Raw genomic sequence first — 12,541 nt, 5'->3', positions numbered from 1 at the left:
TTATTCACCCAAGTTTCGTCCAAATCGGCCAAGTGCTTTCTGAAAAATCACATGTGATTAAGGTATGAATGAACATATAAACGAAAGGATGGAGACAGATCCACAGTCCCCTCCCCGATTTAATCGTGGGGGCCAATTAATATTAATGTAAAAATGACAGGAAACCATGCCGAGAAAGCATGTGTAATTTGTTGCAAACGGATTAAAAATGTACACAGCACACCCAAATTATGAAAATCAGCACTCGCATCTCCAGTTATTCTCTACTGCCTCTCCTTGGCCTGAAGAGGCATTTCTTCCAGAACTCTGTGGGCTCTTCTACAGTGACGTCACTGGCAGAGATGTCATGGCGTCTGTGGGGCTGGAGCTGGAATTAAGCTAGCTAAAAGCTGTCGACAGTGTGTAAATCGAAATGGAGAAAAATGCAAACCTGCATCGAGATGTTGGAGGAAGTACTCTATGTGCTACTATTGCAGGAGAAATGGGCGATATTAAAACAGTTGGCAGAATGAAGGGAGCGACCGATACGTGCAAGAATAGTGAGCGTTCTCTCAGTACTTTGGTTAGTTGTACTACTAGCTCCAGTAGTGCCCCTAGCACTGCTAGTAATGCTATCTCCAGTGTTGAGAAATTAGATATGGCAGAAATGATCGAGTCTCTCCCGGTGCAAGAGAAGAACATTCAATCGAGTGGTTGGTCGGAGACATTGTCCTCTGGATCTGGAGATCATTTGAGTAACGGGATGGGATATGGCACGCAGCTGGCTACAGGAAATAGCGAGGGTGCCACCTCAAAGTTAGTAAACAATAAAACGGATGGCGAGCCTTCCTCAATGGGGGCAAGGATTACAGATGGTGAAGCTGAGGTGTTGGGGTGTGAGTCAGTTGAACCAGTGAAACTGGCAAAACCGACACACCTATGTTCGGACAAAACAAATACGGGAAACGTCAAATGTGGAGTTAAGATTGACAAAACCATATGCGAGGGTTTGCAGAGTGGGAGTGACCSGTGCATCGCGGCAGAATCTAGGAGCGCCGACTCACTTAAGTCCTTCTCGAACCTCAACTCCTGTCCCAGTTTCGATCTCAACAGTGAAGGGGTGGWGGACAGGGGGCTGGCAATAACACTACAGAGCGAGTATGGGGCTGATGGAACTAAGATCCCGTGCACCAAGGACCGGGGCGCTGGCCAGTCCATATACCACATCAAGTGGATCAAGTGGAAGGAAGAAAACACACCTATCATTACCCAGAACGAGAACGGTCCATGCCCATTGCTGGCAATTATGAATGTCCTATTGCTGGCATGGAAGGTAAATGACTGACATCATAACCAGACCTCTGAGACAAGTTTACATGTGGTGTGCATGATGCCATTTGGAACATTTCCACATATATTATTTGTCAATACTAATAGAGAAGTACATTTGAAACTGGTCATCATAACTACACTATCTGTTGTATTATCAGTTTAAAATAAAAATGGAATGATCAGTAGTAAAATAAGCTGTTGTCACCTGCCAGAATATAGAGTACCATGAAAAGTTGAAGATTCATAAATAACATTCCTTCATTTGGGGAGAATTTAAGTTAAAGTTCAAATTATACCACTCGTATGCATTCATCTTTATTTTCTCTTAATACTCAATTATTGTAATTTTATGATGGAGTTTGTTGACAGGTCACATTGACCAATTATACCATAGACCCAGTTGTATATATTTTCCCCATGCTGCGGCCTTGGCAGCTCAGTCCCTCTCTTATAAGTAGTCTCTGAGAGCTTCCAATTTAGTCATTTTTAAGCCTCTGGTTTAATTTACATCATAAAGATAATGTTTATTTAATGTCAGTGACAGTTGGTTGGCAGGCAGTGGAGATTCTGATTCAGTATGTGGCTTCMCAACTTAAACTGCAGCTCTGTCTGAAACCTTCCCTAAAACTTCACTACCTACTGTGAAAATGGGTGACATGAAAGTGACTGTAAACAGAATTCTTTGCTTCAAACGCCTGTGTGTGTGCTGACAGTTGTGCAACCGCTAACAGTGCACTTCTGGTGACTTTAAACACAGTTTTCCACTTCCCAGGTGTGGGTGGATTTACTGTGAACCATAATCATGGGGGAGGGAGATTCCTGTCAGCCAGGTTCTATTGGCATGTCATATTGTTTGGTTTGTTAAATAATATATGTGGTTCCATTACAGGTGAAGATGCCACCAATGATGGAGATCATAACTGCTGAACAGTTGATGGAATATCTTGGTGAGTATAAGTGAGAATCTGTTTACGAAACCAAAGACCCAAGTGTCATTTAAATCAGTGACCTGTTCTTTAGTTGCCCTCCTGGAGGGTGAAGTGTACAGTTTATTCCCGGTCTCTAGTATTTCTCTAAGTTTACGGACAGTTGTGACCTGTTTTTTTAAGCCTGATACAAATTCAAGCCACCTTGACAGTGCTCAAAGGCAATGGGAAATACTGTATTTTTCTTTGGTTTTGAACCTGCCTGGAAGGTCCATGTCACAAATTGCTAGTCTGGCTGTAACTGTAGTACACCAGTGCAGTGGAGCATTGAGCTGTAGTAGAAACTAGCCTGGGAAGTGCAATGTGACCTTAATGACAGAGTACTGGAGGGCTGTAATTATGTACCACTGCCTGAGAAGGCATTACTGTGTGAATAATCACAGGACCTGCCTCACTGCTTGCCTGGCCCTTCAGTCTTATTATACTCATTTCCTCAACTCCCTTCAATAGACTGTGGATTTGCTGCCTCTCCTAGCTTTAGGATAAATTGCTATATAATATGGATTTCATATGATTTAAGCAATGGCACACAGTAATTGCATAGCTGCTGTGAAATCACCAATATGCCAATATTACCGGAGTTTTCCTTCTAAAATAACAAAACCTCCACTTGATTTTTAGCCAGTGAATACAAGAAGATTCTGTAATAAATTCAATACTGTACCTGGATCATTATACGCATTCTGGTCGTCACCTAGCTGCTAGACCTGCACTCAGAAGAGTGCATATGTACTTGTATACCCATTAGTTATATGCCTGGAGTCCCCACAGATGTGGTGGGTGGGTTTAGGGTCATAAAATATTGTATGGATGAAGGGCGGGCGAGGTGAGTAAAGAGAAAACAATGCATAACAAATCCATAAATGTGCAATTCATATCTATAGACTACATTGATGTTTTCATTTCATTTTTTCTGTCTGGCGTTAGGCCCTAAAGCTTAGGCTACACACTAACTGTAGCGTCCTAAATACACGGCAATTGCCAAATGCATTTGGGAACTTGGGCAGAAAAGTTCAAATCGATCCAATGAGGCAAAAAGGACAATGTCGGAGTTTAATTCAATAATAGAAAATCTGCGAACTGGAGTGTTGATGTTTGGGGAAAATGTAGAGAAGTGGTAAAAAAGGATGATAGCCAGAACTGCTATGTCATGTGTGATGATTCCACAGTCTCAAGACGGGGAATTCAAAATGGCACAACAAGGGAACTACTGTTCAGATGGGTTAAATTAAATGGTAGCCTAACTGAAATGTTGATTGACTGTAGGTCTATAACCTCTCACAATCGCCTAATATAATATTAACTCCTGCAGAATTAAGAATTATTATTTCTTTCAGCATCTTGAGAGAATGAATGTGCGGTTAGGAACAGTCTATAAAGGTGGCGGTGCTATCTATATCAGCATCATGAAAGTGTAAGCCATCACTTTATCTTTATTATTATTACTTAATAATATATGCATCCAAGCCGGACTGAGATCTTATCAAAAACATGTTGAGCTGTTTTAACAGGTTTTAATTTCCTTCAACCAGTGAAACTGATGTCATTTGGACATTTTTGCACGTAAAATCTTTCATGTTTTTTTTAAGTCATTCAATTTTCTCCTTGGTCCCAGAACGTATTTGCTGTGTGAGAGAAGCAGAGATGAAAGAGGAAAGAAAACAATTTTAACAATGTCAACTATACTGAACAAAAATATAAACGCAACATGCAACAATTTCAACCATTTTCCTGAGGTACAGTTCATATAAGGTAATCAGTCAATTGAAATAAGTTCATTCGGCCCTAATCTATGGATTTCACATGACTAGGCAGGGGCGCAGCCATGGGTGGGCCTGGGAGGGCAGGCCCACATGGGAGCCAGGCCCAACCAATCAGAATGAGTTTTTCCCCACAAAAGGGCTTTATTACAGACAGAAATACTCCTCAGTTTCATCAGCTGTCCGGGTGGCTGGTCTCAGACGATCCCGCAGGTGAGAAGCCGGATGTGGMGGTCCTGGGCAGGCGTGGTTACACGTGGTCTGTGGTTGTGAGGCTTGTTGGACGTACTGCCAAATTCTGTAAAACAATGTTGAAAGTGGCTTATGGTAGAGACAATTAACATTACATTCTCTGGCAACAGCTCTGGTGGACATTGCTGCAGTCAGCATGCCAATTGCATGCTGTAGCATTGTGTTGTGTGACAAAACTGTACATTTTAGAGTGGCCTTTTATTGTACCCAGCACAAGGTTCACCTGTGTAAATATCATGCTGTTATTCAGCTTCTTGATATGCCATACCTGTCAGGTGGATGGATTATCTTGGCAAAGGATAAATTATCACTAACAGGAATGTAAACTAATTTGAGGGAAATAAGCTTTTTGTTCGTATGGAACATTTCTGGGATCTTTTATTTCAGCTCATGAAACATGGGACCAACACTTTACATATTTTTGTTCAGTATAGATTGAAACATTAACACTATTGATTTCTAACATTCTGGTAAGCAAAGGTTTATTTAGTCTTCTAGGACAAGAAGTAATTACARAAGAGAAGCTGCCTGTATCTTATTATAGACTAACATAGGCCTATGTTTCTGCTTATAATTTCTGACATTTTGTTAGGCTATCTAAAAATGTTTCCATCTCAGTCTGTACAACGCATTTTCTGTATTTGTGGGTTAGGGTCGGGTGAGGGCCTCAGATTTTCATCAGCGCTTGCGGATGAATTATTACCAATTGTGAGCGGGTGCGGATGAACAAACAGCTCACCCGCGCATCKCTAATACCCATGTGAGGTCAGGTGGTATGGTCCAGTATAGACTGACCAGGAGGACTGAAGAATCCCTGTGGACCAAGCTCTGCTAATGTCAGGGAAACAGGAGCTGTGTTCTTTCTCCTTGCGTGGCACGCTGACCCCACTGCCTCCCTCCATAGCTGGGTGCTGTTATGATGAAGAACCAGGGGTGTCCTGTTACTAAAGGCATTCTCATCTAAGCTATAGAGAAAAAAAATATGTCACTATAGCCAAGCCCTCTTTTCATGGCAGTGGTCAGTTTGGCTTCAATTTTACAAGCTCTATAATTCTTTGACTGGTGCCATGACTAGTGTCCCGTTTTGAGTGTGTTCTAGCTAAATGCATCATATAATGACTGTTAGGCGTCAATAACAACTCTAACTATAAGAGAAATGGAGTCACCAGCTGCTGAGTTCTGAGAGACGCCAGAAGTCCTGAAATGTATCCACATTAGTCATGCCATGGGAGTTGTTTACTTTCATATGATCATTTGGGAGTTCGGTATAGAGGTCAGTTTGCACTAAAAGACTCCTGACTGTTTGTGGTACATTGTCCTACATTCTGCATGTGATTAGCAGATTCAACTGGTTTTAATTTAATCTATATTAGTCATTATGGGCCAAGACACAGACTCGTTAATTTATGGCTAAGGATATTTCTCACCATGGTTTAATTACAGTGTACACTGTCGTGCTTCATTGGGGGACAGATTAGTTAGCTAGCTACCAAGAATGTAAACAGCAAAATGTGATTGGGAAACAGAGGGATGATTCTTCATTGTCAAGAAATATATTTTTGATGTCAGTCATGCGAATATTCATTACAGTTCTCAGTTTGCTGCTTCTCTTCAAGTATTTTTCATTAGGCCTAACTCAAATGTTGTATTCACTTCTCATTAGTGTGTTTTGTACCAGGGGTAATAATGATTGTATGCAATAATGTTGTTACCTTTTGGTTAGATGTTACATTTTTAGGATGCATTGGCTAGGAAAATGTAATTTAGAATTAGTAATTGTGTCTGTTGTTGAACTCTGTTAATGGGATAGCCTTGTGTTTCCTCCCCACAGAATCTGCCTCTGTGAGTCCATAGCGCTTGGTGTCCATGACTGATCAATTATAATTGAATTGCATGCATTAGAGTTTGGTTCATTTTGCTGGAAGAAAAAGTATCATCTACAGTGTGTGCATTTCATTGTCAGACTACACTATGACCAGGAAAATCTAATTTGACCTTCTCCAAATACTTTTTTAGTAGAGAGGAGGCTAACAAACTGTAAACTGTACCCTGCTGGTCAACTGACATGAAACCCTGAGAGAGGAGACCATTCAGACTGACCCAAAGCATTAGCACATTGAGAGACACACAGTTGCTCATCTTTAGATATTTTAGAGGTAGCCTAGTGTGTGGGTCTGATGGAACACAGAACTCACTCCAACCCCATAGCTCTTTGATCAATACCAGTAAGAAGCCACAGAGAGGCCTTTACCCCCTCTCCCACCCACTCAGGGCCCCCTCCCCCATTGTGCCCCAGATGGAGTCCCCTGATTGCTCCCTCTGTCTGCAGCTTTTGAGCACCCTGACTCAGTGAGCACTTCAACCCTTCTGCAAATCACAGGTGACAAACGGTAATGAAGCACAGCGTTTTCATTTCATGTAACGTCTGTTTTTCCGACTGTGTCGTGTTAGATTTCCTCGGAGGAATGCTCATGGTTGTAGCCATCCCTCTTCTGTACAATAACGACCTTTAACTGCGTTATGCAGGCTGTGTGCACGTATCGTTCCACATATGCCTCTGAGCCGTCTCTGCTCTTCTTTCACAAGTGCCCATAAATTGCGGCTCTGTGTTTGTGGAGACGGCTTTGTCTTTACTCCAGCTAGTGGCTGAGAGCTCATAATGAATGGTTTGGTCCCTGGTCAAACATACATCTTGTGTAATGTCCAGGAACAGGCAGATAGGCCTGTCTCCTAGCCTCACCATTGCACTTCATTACGCACAGTTATTGTTTTATGCCCAGACAAAAAAATAATGGCTTGTGAAAAAGAGCTGCTCACAAAGAGCCCCATTTAACGTGGGCTGATTCAGACGCTGTATTAATAACTACTGTGAGGCCCATAAGGGCAGAAGTGGAGGAGATGTATGTTGTATTAAAGAGGCTACTGGTTGATGTTGGGATTTAGTACTCTGTGGAGCATGCCAGTGAATCATCAACAGCAGCAGTAGAGGCCCAGGCAGGGAGGGCACAGTCTACAGTCAGCTGGCAGGGAACGGGGCAGGCGGAGGGAGGTAGGGGGGGTATGGCCGGGGGTTCCCTGGGCATAGAAATGTCCGAGTCAGTTGACTGGCCTCAGCTGGGTGCATTCATGGCCAGGGCTGAGGAAGCCTGTGTCTGAGGAGAGGATATGGAGATCGAATCAGAGTAGCTCCCCGGCTCTCAAACACACTGACTACTGGCTCACTTTGTTAAAGTAAGAAAGCAATCGTTGGCTTATGAGGAAAAAGTAGGCCTATTTTTTTGTTTTTCAGATATAAAAGTCTCAGAATCATTATCTGTAACATAAAATATCTTGCAAGTGGGTATGTTTTTGACAGCTAGACACTGCCGCTATGTGTTGCTCAGAGAGGGGAGGGTGGAGTTGGGTGCGATGTTAATGGTTGGATGACAGGTGCACTGTGATTAGCACCACAGGGCTCTTCACAAGGCTCTCMCTGCCTGCCCCAGTGGCTGCTCTCCCTAGGTCCTACACTAAGCCCTTAATACCTTTCTAGCGGCTCCCCACTGGCTAGGGCTTGACTGACCCCGCATGCCTGGCCGAGCCCTTCCTGGAAAAACAGCTGGCCAGCGCTTAACACTCAACATCCCCCTTCTCACTGAGGATTAGACACTTCTTATGAAATCAGAACATAGTCGATAATATCACCTCTTCACTTGGGATTGACGTAAGCAGGCTGTGATGTCACTGGTGAGCGGGCAGGGCTGTACCCTGATTATATTTTCCCTCTCAGCTCCCCTGTGTGTCTGTGGCTGCTTTACTTGGCCTGTATCCCCAGGTTCTCTGATGTTGCTTCCTCCTCTCTCTCTCCCTCACTCTCTCTCCCCTGCAGGAGACTACATCCTCGATGCCAAGCCGAAAGAGATTTCTGAAGCCCAGCGGCTAAACTATGAACAGGTAAGGACTGTTGTTGCCTAAACACAGGGGCAGTAAGGGCAGTTATTCACTGATCATACGCATGTCTACCGGTCCATCTCTCTTTGTGTTTGTCTGTGGCTCATGTTGGAGAATCAGACAGGCATGCAGGATGAGGCAGGCAGGCTCTAGGCTGTTGGGCACCCCCCTCTCCCTCTTAGATCTCTGATGGCAGAGCAGCAGCCAAAAAGTAAAGCAGCAGCATCACACTATTAACTCGCACCACGCCAAGGGGATCACTTGTTCTCACTTCCCAGCCTAAAATATCCCTGCCTGCCATTTAGTGACTGCAGTTCCTGTCCTCTTCTATCCAGAAATATATCATATTCTCCTAATGGGCAACGATGCAATGTTAAGATGATGAGTGTTTATACGGTCATGTGCATTTGCACAACATTTGCATTGGGAATGAATCTCCAGAAAGACCAATGAATGTATATTTATGTAAGATGAAAATAAGCAGCATGATGATTATGGTTATATGGAAAAACAGCCCACTGCCCTGGAGCTGCGTTTAGCCCCTATATAGGTTACATAAAAAACAGCTCACTGCCCTAGAGCTGCGTTTAGCCCCTATATAGGTTACATAAGCCGCGTCTTATCAGGCCTACGGCACAACATGGTCATGTGGGGCAGGTCATGTCTTTTCACATCGCTGTGGGAGGGTGCTCGGATGCATGGCTGAGTTCAGATCGAGGCCAGTGCTGGGGCTCTGAGTGGTTCACATGGCCTGTCAGGGATGGCTTTCTCATTCCCACTCCCATCCACACTCCCATCCCTATCCATGCTGCCTGGAATGTGGGTGGGGCATGGCCTTTCTTCCTATCCTCCTTCTCTCCACTCTGCTGTGGCAAAGAACCAGCACATCTGTGAATGTTATTCTCTTCACGGACGTCATCGCTCGGGGAGGAGAACAGTCATGTGTGCGTGTGTACATACCAGAGTCTCGATTACTGTCCAAGGAGAATGTTCTGACTGCCGTACAGTCGTAGCTCTCCAAGCTCCTGCCTAGAAGGCCAGCATCCTGGGGTCACCTCTTCACTGTTGATGTTGAGACTGGTGTTTTGCGGGTACTATTTAATGAAGCTGCCAGCTGAGGACTTGTGAGGCGTCTGTTTTTCAAATTAGACACTCTAATGTACTTGTCCTCTTGCTCAGTTGTACACCGGGGCCTCCCACTCCTCTTTCTATTCTGGTTAGAGCAAGTTTGCGCTGTTCTGTGAAGGGATTAGTATACAGCGTTGTACGAGATCTTCAGTTTCTTGGCAATTTCTCGCATGGAATAGCCTTCATTTCTCAGAACAAGAATAGACTGACGAGTTTCAGAAGGAAGTCCTTTGTTTCTAGCCATTTTGAGCCTGTAATCGAACCCACAAATGCTGACGCTCCAGATTCTCAACTAGTCTAAAGGTGGCCAGTTTTATTGCTGCTTTAATAAGCATAACAGTTTTCAGCTGTGCTAACATAATTGCAAAAGGGTTTTCTAANTGTCACTATAGCCAAGCCCTCTTTTCATGGCAGTGGTCAGTTTGGCTTCAATTTTACAAGCTCTATAATTCTTTGACTGGTGCCATGACTAGTGTCCCGTTTTGAGTGTGTTCTAGCTAAATGCATCATATAATGACTGTTAGGCGTCAATAACATCTCTAACTATAAGAGAGATGGAGCCACCAGCTGTCATGTTCTGAGAGACGCCAGAAGTCCTGAAATGTATCCACATTAGTCATGCCATGGGAGTTGTTTACTTTCATATGATCATTTGGGGGTTCGGTATAGAGGTCAGTTTGTACCAAAAGACTCCTGACTGTTTGTGCTACATTGTCCTACATTCTGCATGTGATTAGCAGATTCAACTGGTTTTGATTTAATCTGTATTAGTCATTATGGGCCAAGACACAGACTGTCGTTAATTTATGGGTAAGGATATTTATCACCATGGTTTAATTACAGTTTACACTGTAGTGCTTCTTTGGGGGACAGATTAGTTAGTTAGCTACCAAGATAGAATATAACAGCAAAATGTGATTGGGAAACAGAGGAATGATTCTTCATTGTCAGGAAATATATTTTTGATGTCAGTCATGGGGAATGTTCATTAGATTTCTCAGTTTGCTGCTTCTCTTCAAGTATTTTTCATTAGGCCTAACTCAAATGTTGACTTGACTTCTCATTAGTGTGTTTTGTACCAGGGGTAATAATGATTGTAAGCAATAACGTTGTTACCTTTTGGTTAATGTTACTTTTTTTGGATGCATTGGCTAGGAAAATATAATTTAGAATTAGTAATTGTCTGTTGTTGAACTCTGTTAATGGGATAGCCTTAAGTTTCCTCCCCACAGAATCTGCCTCTGTGAGTCCATAGCGCTTGCTGTCCGTGACTGATTAATGCATGCAATTCAATTCCAATTGGAGTTTGGTTCATTTTGTTGGAAGAAAAAGTATAATCTACAGTGTGTGCATTTCATTATCAGACTACGTTATGACCAGGCAAATCTAATTTGACCTTCTCCAAATACTTTTTTTTATAAGAGAGGAGGAAAGCAAGAAACTGTAAACTACCCTGCTGGTCAACTGACATGAAACCCTGAGAGAGGAGACCATTCAGACTGACCCAAAGCATTAGCACATTGAGCGACATAGTTGCCCATCTTTAGATATTTTAGAGGTAGCCTAGTGTGTGGGTCTGATGGAACACAGAACTCACTCCAACCCCATAGCTCTATGTTCAATACCAGTAAGAAGCCACAGAGAGGCCTTTACCCCCTCTCCCACCCACTCAGGGCCCTCTCCCTCACTGTGCCGCTGATGGAATCCCCTGATTGCTCCCTCTGTCTGCCTCTCTGCACCTTGCTCATCTGCTCCTACAGATACCCATGGTTGATTCCAAGTTCTCAGTGTAAAAACATTCCCTGTCTCTTTCGAGTACCCTGACTCACAGTGAGCACTTCAACCATTCTGCAAATCACAGGTGACAAGCAGTAATGAAGCACAGCGTTTTCATTTCATGCAACTCCTGTTTTTCCGACTGTGTCGTGTTAGATTTCCTCGGAGGAATGCTCATGGTTGTAGCCATCCCTCTTCTGTACATTGCCGACCTTTAACTGCGTTATGCASGCTGTGTGTGCGCGTATCATCCCAGATATGCCTCTGAGTCATCTCTGCTCTTCTTTCACAAGTGCCCATAAATTGCGGCTCTGTGTTTGTGGAGACGGCTTTGTCTTTACTCCAGCTAGTGGCTGAGAGCTCATAATGAATGGTTTGGTCCCTGGTCAAACCGTTCATCTTGTGTAATGTCCAGGAACAGGCAGATAGGCCTGTCTCCTAGCCTCACCATTGCACTTCATTACGAACAGTTATTGTTTCATGCCCAGACAAAAAATAATGGCTTGTGAAAAAGAGCTGCTCACAAAGAGCCCCATTTAACGTGGGCTGATTCAGACGCTGTATTAATAACTACTGTGAGGCCCATAAGGGCAGAAGTGGAGGAGATGTATGTTGTATTAAAGAGGCTACTGGTTGATGTTGGGATTTAGTACTCTGTGGAGCATGCCAGTGAATCATCAACAGCAGCAGTAGAGGCCCAGGCAGGGAGGGCACAGTCTACAGTCAGCTGGCAGGGAACGGGGCAGGCGGAGGGAGGTAGGGGGGGTATGGCCGGGGGTTCCCTGGGCATAGAAATGTCCGAGTCAGTTGACTGGCCTCAGCTGGGTGCATTCATGGCCAGGGCTGAGGAAGCCTGTGTCTGAGGAGAGGATATGGAGATCGAATCAGAGTAGCTCCCCGGCTCTCAAACACACTGACTACTGGCTCACTTTGTTAAAGTAAGAAAGCAATCGTTGGCTTATGAGGAAAAAGTAGGCCTATTTTTTTGTTTTTCAGATATAAAAGTCTCAGAATCATTATCTGTAACATAAAATATCTTGCAAGTGGGTATGTTTTTGACAGCTAGACACTGCCGCTATGTGTTGCTCAGAGAGGGGAGGGTGGAGTTGGGTGCGATGTTAATGGTTGGATGACAGGTGCACTGTGATTAGCACCACAGGGCTCTTCACAAGGCTCTCMCTGCCTGCCCCAGTGGCTGCTCTCCCTAGGTCCTACACTAAGCCCTTAATACCTTTCTAGCGGCTCCCCACTGGCTAGGGCTTGACTGACCCCGCATGCCTGGCCGAGCCCTTCCTGGAAAAACAGCTGGCCAGCGCTTAACACTCAACATCCCCCTTCTCACTGAGGATTAGACACTTCTTATGAAATCAGAACATAGTCGATAATATCACCTCTTCA

At 43.9% G+C, this 12,541-nt stretch overlaps 1 protein-coding gene across 1 annotated transcript in view; it reads left to right on the top strand.

Moving 5' to 3' along the window:
* Window positions 1-299: 299 nt before the first annotated feature.
* Window positions 300-12,541, top strand: part of mindy2 (MINDY lysine 48 deubiquitinase 2) — a 28,169-nt gene continuing 15,927 nt past the window's right edge. The window contains exons 1-3 of the mRNA XM_024002190.2: window positions 300-1,312; window positions 2,201-2,258; window positions 8,178-8,242. Of these exons, the coding sequence (XP_023857958.1) occupies window positions 413-1,312; window positions 2,201-2,258; window positions 8,178-8,242 (1,023 nt within the window). The 5' untranslated portion in view covers window positions 300-412. The remainder of the gene's footprint in view (window positions 1,313-2,200; window positions 2,259-8,177; window positions 8,243-12,541) is intronic.

Source organism: Salvelinus sp. IW2-2015, linkage group LG15 (genome assembly GCF_002910315.2).
Source record: "Salvelinus sp. IW2-2015 linkage group LG15, ASM291031v2, whole genome shotgun sequence".
In the NCBI taxonomy this organism is placed as follows: Eukaryota; Metazoa; Chordata; class Actinopteri; order Salmoniformes; family Salmonidae; genus Salvelinus; species Salvelinus sp. IW2-2015.
Note: the sequence above shows the minus strand (reverse complement) of the source record. Positions and strands in the feature narration are given on the sequence as shown.